This window comes from Vanessa cardui, chromosome 29 (assembly GCF_905220365.1).
Source record: "Vanessa cardui chromosome 29, ilVanCard2.1, whole genome shotgun sequence".
Lineage (NCBI taxonomy): Eukaryota > Metazoa > Arthropoda > Insecta > Lepidoptera > Nymphalidae > Vanessa > Vanessa cardui.
Genome location: NC_061151.1, coordinates 7,028,380 through 7,044,046, shown reverse-complemented (window position 1 = coordinate 7,044,046; position 15,667 = coordinate 7,028,380). Strand labels below are relative to the sequence as shown.

The 15,667-nt window shown below is 36.6% G+C and overlaps 2 protein-coding genes across 2 annotated transcripts; both read left to right on the top strand.

The window, feature by feature from the left end:
- Window positions 1-2,764: 2,764 nt before the first annotated feature.
- Window positions 2,765-5,697, top strand: LOC124541873 (zinc finger protein 227-like). Its single transcript, XM_047119781.1, has 3 exons — window positions 2,765-2,938; window positions 3,902-4,000; window positions 5,259-5,697. Exons 1-3 carry the CDS (start codon window positions 2,765-2,767, stop codon window positions 5,487-5,489), a joined length of 504 nt encoding a protein of 167 aa, XP_046975737.1. The 3' UTR covers window positions 5,490-5,697.
- A 1,014-nt stretch (window positions 5,698-6,711) lies between these two features.
- Window positions 6,712-14,782, top strand: LOC124541872 (zinc finger protein 221-like). Its single transcript, XM_047119780.1, has 4 exons — window positions 6,712-6,726; window positions 12,698-12,850; window positions 13,158-13,256; window positions 14,552-14,782. The coding sequence occupies exons 1-4, from the start codon at window positions 6,712-6,714 to the stop codon at window positions 14,780-14,782; spliced, it is 498 nt and encodes a 165-aa protein (XP_046975736.1).
- Window positions 14,783-15,667: the final 885 nt, after the last annotated feature.

Sequence of the window (15,667 nt, the reverse complement as noted above, 5' to 3'; positions counted from 1 at the left end):
CATATATAATATGTAGACAGCCTGGCAAACTGTTAAGAGGTCATGGTCTATAGAGTTGTATAAGAAATATTAACTTACCTTTCATCGTCAATGCCTTAGCTTGAGATCTAACACTTGCCTGAATTTACTCTTGCTTTCTCGCCCTTTCAAATGAAACACTGCTATTTGACGGTAGTTATGAGTATATGATACCTACCCGGACGGTCTTGTTACAAATACGTCATTTGATCAATATATAAAAATCATATATGAGTTTCAATAATCAATTTACAGAAGTAGTAATATTATTAATGGCAACAGGACCAAGCTATCGCGCTTCAGTGCAATAACCTATATTATACTAACCTATACTTCCGAACCTTGCCTTCAGTATAGTATGTTGCCGTATTTGTTGTTTTATATATCTTATTTGATTTAACTTCTAGTGCGTGTTTAAAATTTAGCTATAAATCTCGGAAGTTCAATAGATTTTAAAATTGAATACTAAACCAATTTGAGATAGCGAATACGAGTATACTACATTTTATTTTAATAATTTACATTGGCAACATTCTAAGTAACACTGGGTTTTTCCAAAATTTCAACCATGGCAACGAACGGTGAATCTATTTAATTCTGATATTGTTATAATTTTTATGAGATTGAAATCCGAAAAAAAAGCAAGAGTTATGATAGTACAGTATTATAATATTTTTTTTTACAATAAAACAAATTTTCACAATTATCGTTTATCAATATAATAATATAAGGTTAGGAAATTGTGCGAACGGGACAGATTATAAAAAGACAAAGACAAGTGATGGGATACTAAATAGAAATCTCTTAGATCTGTTTGTAGTTTAAAATAATTTGAAGTGATAAGGAATAGTATGAATACTGTAATATATTTTGATTCAATCGACAGGGCGCTAGTTTTTTTGTTATATTAAAGTATATAATGTATATACACTTGTTTTTTTCTCCATAGCCACATAAAATTGTGAAATTATTTACAAACGATTCGTAGAAAATGTAAACAAATGGTTATTGTCGAATATAACATAGTTGTTTACATATTTTACGATTTGCTATTAATATACATGTATAATTATGTTTGTACATCATTAATTTAAAAAAGGACAGATTTGAAATTATTAAAGGAACCAAATTAATTCTTAACTAGCGTATAATACATAGATTCGTTTAAATACTAGATAATGCACTTTTATTTATAAGATTTCAAATTGTGTGTTGTATGTAATAGTTTATTGTAAAGTTAGTTCGTAGATAATAAGATTTTACCAAAATTGTAAAATGTTGTATCTGTCACAGAAATAAATATTTCAAATTTAATTCGGTGTTGGCTTTTATTTTATGAGGCGAGATGGCCCAGTGGTTATAACGCGTGCGTCTTAACCGATGATTGCGGTTTCAAACCCAGGCAAACACCACTGAATTTTCATGTGCTTAATTTGTTTATAATTCATCACGTTCTCGGCGGTGAAGGAAAACATCGTGAGGTAACCTGCATGTGCCAAATTTCATAGAAATTCTGCCACATACACCAGATGTGGCAGAATTTATATTATAATTCACCAAGCCGCATTGGAATTTATAAAATTTAATAAATTTATAAAATTTAATTTATCTTTTGTTATGAGGGTGCGGGATCTGAGGGGGTGATTCTTTCTTAAAATGTGGAACAGCTATTTTTCTATCTCTTTCTCACTTGTATTTGCGTGGCGCGTTCACAATGTAAAGCTTATTCAAATGGGAATAAAGATACACAAACCTGAAATTTACTTACTTCATGCGATTTAATAATAACTTTGCTATATTGCGCGCCATTAATAATTTCTGATTAATATATCTTTATTTATAATACAACACTTGTTTACTTATTTTCACTATCATTTTACTTCCTAAATTCCGATAAATGTTTTGTCGTTCATAACGGCATTTTCGCAAATCCACAGTGAATATCACAGACTAATCAAGCTCTCGACCAATAATATCGCGTCTATTTGCTGCCAGACGTTGTTTACTTAGCCTTTTCCCTGTTATAGTTGGAATGGAGTACCTATATATCATTGTCTATGGAATCATCCTAAAGTATTCGGTTAGACAAAAGACTATTTGTTTAAATTCATATAGTTTTGAGTGTTGCATCTTCCTTTATTTTATCCACAAATATCCACTGAACTACTTACGCGCTTTAATTTAACGTTCAAAGTTCCGATAACAATTTCGTCGACGTTCGAGAAGGCATTTTTATATCATAGATTATTCAAGCTCAATTAATCAATCATCAACCAAGCCACATTGGAACAGCGTGGTGGAATATGTTCCTTAATGGGTGACGAGGCCTTAGCCCAGCACTAGGAAATTGACAGGCTGTTACTGTCACTGTAATAATATCGCGTCAATTCGGTGATAAGAGAATAGAAAAATATGACAGAATTCTCAAACTTAGTTTCAATATTGAATAAAACCACATTTATACTCCAAGAATTTATATTTAATCATAACCTACAACTAAAATTGACAAACTGAACTTCACTTAACGAATTCACACAAACGTTACTCTCTCGTTAAAATCTCGAAACTCACTCACAGAACACAACAGTGATATGTCAGAATCTGATATTGAATGTAATCATATAATGTATGTAAAACACGTGAAAATCGTGTGTCATCGTTAGTTGGTCGGTTACATCAAAAGTGATATTTAAAGTGAATTCTTACAGAGCCGTACGGCGGACTATAAGTTTGAGGCTCAGGTGTTATGTCATCGCCCCCCCCCCAGGAGAAGACGCACGGCTGCGCGCAGTGCCCGAAGAAGTTCGGGTCGCGCGCGCTGCTCGCCGTGCACATGAAGACGCACGAGCGCGTGCTGCGCGGCGCCACCTTCCGCTGCACCTACTGCGGGAAGGGCTTCTTCGAGGCCTACAGCCTGCAGGTGACGCGCCCCAGGGCCTCTAAACAATGCTGGACAGAGCCCTCCCTTTAAACCAGACCATATAAAAATATCGGAACATTTTCGAAATTATTATTCTGTATTATTGACTTTTCCGTTGTATCCGACCCACATATATGGCAATAATGGCATTGTTTATTCACAAATTAAAGGACAATGAAAGTTTCTTTGTTTGTTCAAACAAAAGTGTCCTGTCAAATTCATAGCGGATTCTGATTTCACTACATAGTATAAAACAAAGCCGCTTTCTCTGTCGTCTTTAAAACTACGCAACAGATTTTGATGCGGTTTTTTTAATAGATAGAGCAATTCGAGATGAAAGTTTTTGTTTATAATAATTGATCAATATAGTAAAAAAAAACACTGATAATTTTTGAAGTTTAGTTTTGGTCTATTTAGTATTAGTATTACACCCGTACGGGTTGCTAGTTTCCAATATATCCCACTTACAAATATAGTATCGAATCAGCAACTAGGTATCACCAAAGCTTTATTTATTCACAAATTGAAGAACAATGAAAGTTTCTTTGTTAATTCAAAAGAAAGTGTCCTCTCAAATTCATAGCGGCCCCGTTATCTTAAGACTATTGCCCAGGGCCTCGAGTATGTTAAAGATGGCCCGGGTGAGGAGACAGACCCGCTGTAGGTCACATGAGTGCACATTGTTTCCCACTATTGGACAAAGGCCTCCTCTCCCTTTGAGGAGAAGGTTTGGAACATATTTCACCATGCTGTTCCAATGCCGCTTGGTCGAATACACATGTGGCAGAATTTGTATGAAATTAAACACATGCAGATTTCCTCACGATGTTTTCCTTCACCGCTGAGCATGAGATCAATTATAAAAACAAATTAAGTTCATGAATGTTCAGCGGTGCTTGCCTGGGTTTGAACCCGCAATCGTCGGTTAAGAGCACGCGTTGTAACCACTGGGCGTGTCCGCAGGTCCACGAGCGCACTCACCGCAACGAGAGGCCGTTCCTGTGCGAGATCTGCAACACCAGCTTCGGCACCAACTCCAGCCTGAAGAGGCACTTGAAAGTCGTGAGTGACCTTGGAATGTTACGCGTTGATTATCAGGGACAGTCCGAGCGCACGAGACGTCACATATATCTATAGTGATGTTATAAATGTGAAAGTAATTTTGTCTGTCTGTCTGTCTTTCACGACCAAACCGCTGAACCGAATTCGATGAAATTCGGTGTGAAACAAACTTGGACTCTAAGAAAAGACATGGGATACTTTTTTGGGATAACACGTGGTAATAAACATCGTAAAACGCAAGCGACTAACATTTATATATATAGCATTAATGTCTATAGGGGCCGTCCATAAAATACGTCATCGACTTTTTCAGACATAAGACCCCCCCCCTACAATCATTCTATCGTCATTTCTTAATGACCCCCCCTTCTCCCATAATTGACGTCATTACCAGTTCGACGAAATTAAAACATTGCAGATTTGAGAAAAATATGGTTTTTTTTGATTAAAGAACTTGGTTATAGAATCACGTTTATTAGTTTTGTTTTGGCAATAATCATTGATAAATATAATATAAAAGTCAAAAATAGATAAAAATATAATAAATTTCCCGCCTCCCACATTTGCAGTCTCACTTACTAGGTGTCCTTTCTTTTTACCATTTCTTTTTAGAAATTATATTTTTGTACGTGAACAATAAATAAACTATAAATAAATAAATAAGAATGACGTCAATTTTGAAACAATGCTCCCCCCCCCTCCTATCTATCATTTACCGTCATCGTCTAAAGTACTGAACGGATTTTCATGCGGTTTTCACTAATGGAAAGAGAGGGCTTGCACAAAGCCCTACCACCAAGTAAAAGTATTTATATTAATAAAGTAACCTTACCTTAACTTACCATTAGTTTTCTATGTTGTCTTGGGTGTGGGTGTTTGTGCCGTCGTTACTTCTGATTGTCCATAACACAAGTGCTTCAGCTACTTACATTGGGATCAGAGTAATGTATGTGATGTTGTCTCATATATACAACAACAACAACAACAACAGCCTGTAAATTCCCACCGCTGGGCGAAAGCCTCCTCTCCCTTTTGAGGTGAAGGTTTGGTACATATTCTACCACGCTGTTCCAATGCGGGTTGAAATACACATGTGGCAGAATTTCTATGAAATTTGTCACGAGCAGGTTTCCTCGCGATGTTTTCCTTCACCGTTGAGCACGAGATGAATTATAAAGACATATCAAGCACATGAATCAGTGCTCGCCTGGGCTTGCCATCTCTCTCTTATGTATTGATCGATATCGCGTCGTTCCAGTCGCACAGCACGTCGAAGCCGTTCGAGTGCGCGACGTGCCACCGCTCGTTCGTGTCGGAGGCGATCCGCGACCGGCACGCGCTGCGCAACCACGGCAACCCGGAGGACTTCAAGTTCCTGTGCAAGCTGTGCCCCTGCAAGTACCTCAAGCTGAAGGACCTCCGCAAGCACACGTACAAGGCGCACCCCAAGGGCAGGAGGAAGAGGAAGCCGCACTCCGACAGCGAGTAGGCGTACGCCTCCCCCCTTGTTCCGTTGTACATACAGTCGTCCGGGCAGCTCGGTCTGATTGCGGTGATTGTGAGATGCTTACGAATCGAAATCAAAATGTATTTGTTGTTATTACATCAAGTAATATATCTCAGAGGTCCGTACCCCTAAACTGGGAGAATCCGTGTCTTAGGGGGATATCTAGGGGGGTGAGTGAATACCCCATCGCCTATACATATTAATTAAAAAGAGAAAATATAACAAAATTTACTTAATTTGAGTAGGCTTTTGCAAGCACTTTTGAATCTTCATTTAACAATTATATTATATGAAGCTACCACCGGTTTGACAAGTAGATTCAGTACCGGCAAGAAATTCAATGGTTACTCGTTTTCAACATTTAAAAATACAGTCATGTTAGTTAAATACAATTATATATGTATGTAATATGTCCTGTCTGGGAGTCAACAATATCTATGTAATGTGTGGTAGCCATTTTCAACCGACTTCAAAGAGGAGGTTATAAATTCGTCTGTATTTTTTTCATAACAGTAAATCATCAAAGCGTTCAATAGCAAATCATCTATATTAATATTATAAATGTGAAAGTAACTCTGTCTGTCTGTCTCTCTTTCACGACCAAACCGCTGAACCGAATTTGATGAAATTTTGTATGAAGGGAATTTGAACTCCAGGAAAGGACATAGGGTATCTTTTTTGCTAACATGTGACGAACAACCCTCTAAAGCGAAGCCGCGATAGATAACTAGTATGGTATATCTGAATATTAATTTGTAGTTTTTGTGTGGACAGTACGACACAACTCAGATGTAGCGTCGGCAAATACAATAAAACCGATCACTGCCGATTCACAACCAACAGAAACAGCTCCCTATCGCGCCACTCGACGCTATTCGTCGCTATAGACTCTCGCGTCAGCTCGACCCGAGACAGCGAGTGCGTGTAAAGCGACGCGTCGAATTGAATATATTAGGTCATACGATATTACGAGTTATTGCGTTTGTGTAAAGATCATATTCGCATGAGAAATAAATATTGATAATTTGGGATAGCGTATTCAATTCGGATGTGATCGGTTTTACGAATTTTGCCGATGTGACATCTAAGTGTCGTTTTCACTATTTATTCAATACTGACTGAACTATCCGGACAGCTGTTTATATGTTTCGACTTATATGAAGAGAATCATATCGAAATTGATTCAGCATATTATGTATAGTGAATGCATAACTTACAAGTACGTCTGAGTGAGGTCTGTGTGTCTGTTTGACGTTTCCAAATCGTACATTGATCGACGTAGATGTTATTTAATTCGGTTTAAGCGGTAAATAAAATGTCTGATATTGAAGGTAAAACATATCAATAGTAATTATAATGCGTTGATTCATTTGAAAATTAAATATTTCTCATTATCATCTACAATAGAAAAATTTTAAATTTCATCACTCGCTAAGTTAGTGATCCTGTGTTAAAAGGGTTTAGATTTTTTTTTAAATGTATTCTATTTGCCAAATTATTTAAATAATTATAATAGAAATAGGCTATTTGACAATGCGAAAAATAAATCAGTGTATATTATGAGTTTAAAAATGGTTATTTACTAACGAAAGTCGAAAATAATACCTAATTTATTCAAAAATCCATAAATAAAAATGCATTGTTTCAAACGTTTGTCACGTGACACAAAACGCTCCTGATTGGCCGGGCTTATGATGAAGTCACTCGCTTGGTAACCTTGATTGCCTACTATATGTACCACAGAATAAAATACAAGCAAGTGACGTCACCGACCCCATTGCAGCGCCATATTGTCCAAGTAGCGTTTTTGCGCGCTATTTAAATATGGAATTTTTAATATGATATTTTTCGGTAAATATGTACTAGAAATAAAAAACACAACTTTTACTGGGTTCCTTAACTTCTACTAAATAATATAAAATGGATTTTATAAACCAGTCAAATAGCCTGTTGTGTTAGTGGCACTAGAACACTCCAATCATCAATTACTCTTTGACGACCTCCGTGGTCGAGTGGTGTGTACACGTCCCGGGTTCGTCCGGCCGAGACGATGTAGATTATCATTAGTTTTCTATGTTGTCTTGGGTCTGGGTGTTTGTGCCGTCGTTACTTCTGATTCTCCATAACACAAGTGCTTCAGCTACTTACATTGGGATCAGAGTAATGTATGTGATGTTGTTCAATATATTTATTAATTACTTTAAAAGTAAAGCTACATCCGGTTCTGAATGTAGATTCTTCACTAGTGTTAATCCTATTGTGTTAATGTAATTATAACTGAGCGTAAAAGCCAGTGTTGTATATTGTCCTTAAGCCCTTTTAACACCAGGTCACACAGTAATGTAATTATGAAAATTAATAAAGTTTTTAAATATACTTAAACAATTGTAAAAAAATCGAAGTAGATTAAACTATTGGATAAATCGTTCGTAGCACTTTTAAATGTCATCCAAATTGCTGTTTTAGTATAACCGGTGCCAATAGAGATTATTTACAAACGGTGACCGTTCTCGTGCTGTCTGTGCGCGAGTTATTGCCATCCCTGTCGCACACTGTACGGTTAGAAGCAAAAGTCCAAAAGTCAAATTGATTAACTCTTTCTGTCTCGTTTTCGCGGCTAAAATCTTAACTTATGTGTGCTTTATTGATTTGAATTAGATGTAAAGCTCCGACGGGTTGGGAATGTCGATTCTACTGAGACGAACCTTTAAACTTAGTTATAACTCTTTAACACCAAATTCAAATATAAGTTTATTCTATATATATTAAATCTTTTTGCATTTCTTTATTGGCACACCGTTATATTATCTGTTCGCTATCTGATCGCTCATTGGCCGCACGTCGCGTCATCAACTGATATCGACCAATGGGCGTTGAGATTTAAGCAGACTTAGTTAATTTGATTCGTTAACATTTTAGAATATGGAGTTTTTACATTATTGTCCATTCCACTAGCGCATGTTTAAATTAAATTCATTTCAAATTTGAAGTGACGTAAGAGTCCCACTGCTGGGCAAATATATTCTCTTCAATGAGATGGTTATAAAATTTGTTTCAAATTTCTCCTGTATGGACTAGTGACTCAATTTGTTATCTCTTGCCTCGAATTTACAATTATTAAAGTTTATATATATATATATATATATATCACCGTAAGATTATATATTAGTAATCAGCTGTAATTCGTTAGATTACAATTTCACGAGGTAGATTGTAATCTAACGAATTTTGTAATCTTACGATGACATATATGAATTAACAAAGATATTACATCGATGGTAAGACTCCAAGCGCCCCTCCCTTCCAGAAGTTGTATAGGTTTTGTGTCTGTAAATGAGAGTTTTATTACTCATTGAAAAAGAATAAGTGTCTAATTCAGTAAATGGTTTTATTTTTCTAAATCTGTTTATGGAAATGCCCCCTAATTGCCCCCACTTTATTTTAAGAACTCAGTATAAGTCGTACTTGGCTTGGATGATGTGAGTACTTATTTTTTTTTAATAATAATTTGTATAATTTCACGGTTAAGTCGATGTAAGATACTGCACATACTTCGATCTTATTTATAAAATGGTTATGTGTAAGTTAATTGTAAAGTATTTGTAAATATTTTAATGTTAACGAAATTACTGTTTCCCGTCAATTTATTCCTTAAATATGTATAATTAAGGTTTGGAAGATGGTCAGCATAACAATTTTGATTGTGAATTTTAAATCGACGCGAAATGAAGAAGTTACTCTTGTGTTATGAACGTGAAATACGTTTGAAAAAAGCAACAATTTAATAACAGAAGTGAAATTCAAGTGATTTCAATTTTATAACTCTTGTTTTTTTTCATGTATAATATGTAGACAGCCAGGCAAACTGTTAAGAGGTCATGGTCTATAGAGTTGTATAAGAAATATTAACTTACCTTTCATCGTCAATGCCTTAGCTTGAGATCTAACACTTGCCTGAAGTTACTCTTGCTTTCTCACCCTTTTAAATGAGACACAGCTACTTGACGGTCTTGTTACAAATACGTCATTTGATCTATACATCAAAATCATTAATGTAAGTTTCAATAATCAATTTACAGTAGTAGTAATATTATTAATGGAAACAGGACCAAGCTATCGCGCTTCAGTGCAATAACGTATACTATACTAACGTATACTTCCAAACCTTGCCTTCAGTATAGTATGTTGCCGTTTTTGTTGTTTTATATATCTTATTTGATTTAACTTCTAGTGCGTGTTTAAAATTTAGCTATAAATCTCAGAAGTTTAATAGATTTTAAAATTGAATACTAAACCAATTTGAGAAAGCGATAACTAAATTTTATGAAATTAAAAAAGAAGATGAATTTTATTTTAATAATTTACACTGGCAACATTCTAAGTAACACTGGACTTTTACTAAATTTCAACCATGGCAACGAACGGTGAATCTATTTAATTCTGATATTTTTGTAATTTATATGAGATTCAAATCCGTAAAAAAAAAACAAGAGTTATGATAGTACAGTATTATATTACTTTTTTACAATAAAACAAATTTTCACAATTATCGTTTATCAATATAATAATATAAGGTTAGGAAATTGTGCGAACGGGACAGATTATAAAAAGACAAAGACAAGTGATGGGACATTGAAAAGAAATCTCTTAGATCTGTTTGTAGTTTAAAATAATTTTAAGTGATAAGGAATAGTATGAATACTGTAATATATTTTGATTCAATCGACAGGGCGCTAGTTTTTTTGTTATATTAAAGTATATAATGTATATACACTTGTTTTTTTCTCCCTAGCGACATAAAATTGTGAAATTATTTACAAACGATTCGTAGAAAATGTAAAGAAATGATTATTATCGAATATAACATATTTGTTTACATTTTTTACGATTTGCTATTAATATATATGTATAATTATGTTTGTACATCGTTAATTTAAAAAAGAACAGATTTGAAATTATTAAAGGAACCAAATTAATTCTTAACTAGCGTATAATACATAGATTCGTTTAAATACTAGATAATGCACTTTTATTTATAAGATTTCAAATTGTGTGTTGTATGTAATAGTTTATTGTAAAGTTAGTTCGTAGATTATAAGATTTTACCAAAATTGTAAAATGTTGTATCTGTCACAGAAATAAATATTTCAAATTTAATTCGGTTTTGTCTTTTATTTTATGAGGCGAGATGGCCCAGTGGTTAGAACGCGTGCATCTTAGCCGATGATTGCGGGTTCAAAACCCAGGCAAACTGAATATTCATGTGCTTAATTTGTTTATAATTCATCACGTTCTCGGCGGTGAAGGAAAACATCCTGTGGAAACCTGCATGTGTCTAATTTCAAAGAAATTCTGCCACATGTGTATTCCACCAAGCCGCATTGGAACAGCGTGGTGGAATATGTCTCAAACCCCCTCCTTTATGGGAGAAGAGGCCTTAGCCCAGCAGTGGGAAATTGACAGGCTGTTACTGTCACTGCAATAATATCGCGTCAATTCGGTGATAATTATGTTTTTTATTTGCCATTTGTCCTCTTGTGCTTGGAACCTATAGAAAAATATGACAGAATTCTCAAATTTAGTCTCAATATTGAATAAAAACACATTTATACTCCAAGAATTTGTATTTAATCATAACTTACACCTAAAATTGACAAACTGAACTTCACTTAACGAATTCACACAAACGTTACTCTCTCGTTAAAATCTCGAAACTCACTCACAGAACACAACAGTGATATGTCGGAATCTAATATTGAATGTTATCATATAATGTATTAGGTTGGGGAAAAAGTCTTTTCGCGTATAGTATGTATGAACTTGTAATAAAATCTCTTTGGCTATACCATTTGTATCTGGCTGGTTTTGGTATCATTAAAAAGTTTTAATTTTAAAGAAGGCACTTCCAAATTCAAATTAGGAATTTGTGTGATTTTCATTTGTTTTTGTGAGTGAATCTAAAGAAGAAATTCGATACATTTTAAAATTTTACTATAAAAAAGGTAAAAATGCAACTCAAGCCGCGAAAAAATTTGTGATGTTTATGGACCTAATGCAGTATCTGTGAGAGTAACGCAAGTTTGGTTTAAGCGTTTTCAAGCCGGAAATTTTGATATCAAAGATGCATCTCGCTCTGTTCGCCCTGTTACGGACAAAATTGATGCCGTTTTTGAAAAAGTGGAGCAAGATCGGCATATTAGTAGTTACGTTGTAGCTGAAGAACTGGCAATTGACCACAAAACGGTTTTGACTCATTTGAATAAAGCTGGGTACACAAAAAAGCTCGATATACGGGTGCCTCATGAACTCACTGAAAGAAACCTAATGAACCGTGTACTCATTTGTGATTCTTTATTACGACGTAATGAAACCGAACAATTTTTGAAGAAGCTGATAACTGGTGATGAAAAGTGGATCACATACGACAAGAACGTGCGAAAAAGATCGTGGTTAAAGGCCGGTTAAGCTTCACAGACTGTGGCAAAACCCGGATTAACTCGCAACAAGATAATGCTGTGTGTATGGTGGGATTGGAAGGGCATCATTCATTATGAGCTGTTACCGCCCGGCAGGATCATCGATTTAGAACTGTATTGCGAACAATTGATGAGATTGAAGCAAGAAATTGAGAGAAAGCGGCCAGAATTGATCAACAGAAGGGGTGTGGTTTTTCACCATGACAACGCTAGACCTCACACATCTTTAGGCACTCAACAAAAATTACGAGAGTTTGGCTGGGAGGTATTAATGCATCCGCCGTATAGTCCTGACCTTGCACCTTCAGATTTTCATCTGTTTCGGTCTCTGCAGAATTCCTTAGGCAGTGTCAGGTTAACATCACGAGAGGACTGCCAAAACCACTTGTCGCAGTTTTTCGATCAGAAGCCCCAAAATTTTTACAGCAATGGGATCATGTCACTACCAACAAGATGGCAAAAAATTATGGAACAAACTGGCACCTACATACTTTTGTCAAATGTAAATAAACTATAAAAAAAACTTTTTGAATTTTTATATAAAATACGAAGAAACTTTTTCCCCGACCTATTATATAAAACACGTGAAAATCGTGTGTCACCGTTAGTTGATCGGTTACATCACAAGTGATATTCAAAGTGAATTCTTACAGAGCCGTAGGGCGGACTATAAGTTTGAGGCTCAGGTGTTACGTCATCGCCCCCCCCCCCCAGGAGAAGACGCACGGCTGCGCGCAGTGCCCGAAGAAGTTCGGGTCGCGCGCGCTGCTCGCCGTGCACATGAAGACGCACGAGCGCGTGCTGCGCGGCGCCACCTTCAGCTGCACCTACTGCGGGAAGGGCTTCTTCGAGGCCTACAGCCTGCAGGTGACGCGCCCCCGCCCCGTGTAACCTGATACGCCCAGGGCCGTACGTCACACGGGTGCACACTGACTGCGACAACAACAACAGCCTGTAATTTATTCTACCACGCTGTTCCAATGAGGGTTGAAATACACATGTGGCAGAATTTTGATGAAATTAGACATATGTAGGTTTCTTCACGATGTTTTCCTTCACCGCCGAGCACGAGATGAATTATAAACAGAAATTAAGCACACATATATAGTGGTACTTGGATTTGAACCACTGGGCCATCTCAGCACTGACTGCAACGGTGTTTATTCCTCCGCAGGTCCACGAGCGCACTCACCGCAACGAGAGGCCGTTCCTGTGCGAGATCTGCAACACCAGCTTCGGCACCAACTCCAGCCTGAAGAGGCACTTGAAAGTCGTAAGTGACCTTGAAATATTACACGTTGATAATCAGGGTTAGTCTGAGCGCACGAGACGTCAAATATATCTATAGTAATGTTAAAAATGTGAAAGTAATTTTGTCTGTTTGTCTGTCTTTCACGACCAAACCGCTGAAACGATTTTGATGTAATTCGGTGTGAAGCAAAGTTGAATTCCAAGAAAAGACATGGGATACTTTTTTGGGATAACACGTGGTAACTAACATCGTAAAACGCGAGCGACTAACATATATATAGCATTAATGTCTATAGGGGCCGTCCATAAATTACGTCATCGATTTTTTCAGACTTTAGACCCCCCCCTACAATCATCCTATCCTCATTTCTTAATGATCCCCCCCCCTTCTCCCATAATTGACGTCATTACCAGTTCGACGAAATTAAAACATTGCATTGCATTTATAGACGGCCCCATTGAAGATTGTAGCTTTATTTCAATAATAACAGAAAAAAAACAGATAACAACAGCGCTCTCATTGGTCGAGAGCTGGATTAGTCTGTGGTATTCACTGTGGATTTGAGAAAATGGTTTTTTGTCGACGAAACTGTTATCGGAATTTTAGAAGTTAAATTAAAGTAGATACAAGTAATAGTATTATAAATAAAAATATATTAATCATATATATTCCTAACGGTGCACAATATAGTTTAGTTTTATATCGCTACATATTGTAAAACAAAGTCTCCGACGTCTGTATGTTTGCAATAGACTCCAAAATTACTGAACTGATCTGAAAGAGAACGGTATCTACCCAGACAGGCTTGCACAAAGCCCTACCACCAAGTATAAATAAAATTTTAACAAAAAGAAAAACCGACTTCAAACAAAACACTATTTTAAAACAAATAAAAATGCACTAAAAAGTAATAAAAATATTTGCATATTTAATATATTTTTGAGAGTCCTCCTAGGTAAAATGAAATGAAAAATATTAGATTACTTAAAAGGCAATTTACGATTGAAGTCGGTTGAAAAGTATTTATATTAATAAAGTAAGTAGTAACAGCCTGTAAATTCCCACTGCTGGGCTAAAGGCCTCCTCTCCCTTTGAGGAGAAGGTTTGAAACATATTCCACCACGCTGTTCCATTGCGGTTGGAATACACATGTGGCAGAATTTCTATGAAATTTGTCACACGCAGGTTTCCTCGCGATGTTTTCCTTCACCGCTGAGCACGAGATGAATTATAAAGACAGATTAAGCACATGAATCAGTGCTCGCCTGGGTTTGCCATCTCTCTCATATGTACTGATCAATATCGTGTCGTTGCAGTCGCACAGCACGTCGAAGCCGTTCGAGTGCGCGACGTGCCACCGCTCGTTCGTGTCGGAGGCGATCCGCGACCGGCACGCGCTGCGCAACCACGGCAACCCGGAGGACTTCAAGTTCCTGTGCAAGCTGTGCCCCTGCAAGTACCTCAAGCTGAAGGACCTCCGCAAGTACACGTACAAGGCGCACCCCAAGGGCAGGAGGAAGAGGAAGCCGCACTCCGACAGCGAGTAGGCACACACCTCCCCCCTTGTTCCGTTGTACATACAGTTGTCCGGGCAGCTCGGTCTGATTGCAGTGATTGTGAGATGCTTACGAATCGAAATCAAAGTGTATTTGTTGTTATTACATCAAGTAATATATCTCAGAGGCCCGTACCCATAAACTTGGAGAATCCGTGTCTTAGGGGGATATCTAGGGGGGTGAGTGACTACCCCATCGCCTATACATATTAATTAAAAAGAGAAAAAAAATCAAAACATACTTTATTCAAGTGGGCTTTTACGAGCATTGTTGAATCTTCAATAACCAACTGTATTAAGTGAAGCTACCACCGGTTTGGGAAGTAGATTCTACAGAGAAGAACCGGCAAGATACTCAGTGGTTACTCGTTTCCAACATTTAAAAATACAGTCATGTTAGTTAAATACAATTATATATGTATGTAATGTGTCCTGCCTGGGAGTCAACAATATATATGTAATCTGTGGTAGCCATATTTAACCGACTTCAAAGAGGAGGTTATCAATTCGTCTGTATTTTTTTTTAATAACAGTAAATCACCAAAGCGTTCAATAGCAAATCATGTATATTAATATTATAAATGTGAAAGTAACTCTGTCTGTCTGTCTCTATCACGACCAAACCGCTGAACCGAATTTGATGAAATTCTGTATGAAGCAAATTTGAACTCCAGGAAAGGACATAGACATATCTTTTTTGCTAACATGTGACGAGTATCCCTCTAAACTTCGCGCGAAGCCGCGATAGATAACTAGTATGGTATATCTGAATATTAATTTGTAGTTTTTGTGTGGACAGTACGACACAACTCAGATGTAGCGTCAGCAAATACAATAAAACCGATTACTGCCGATTGAAAACCAACAGAAACAGCTC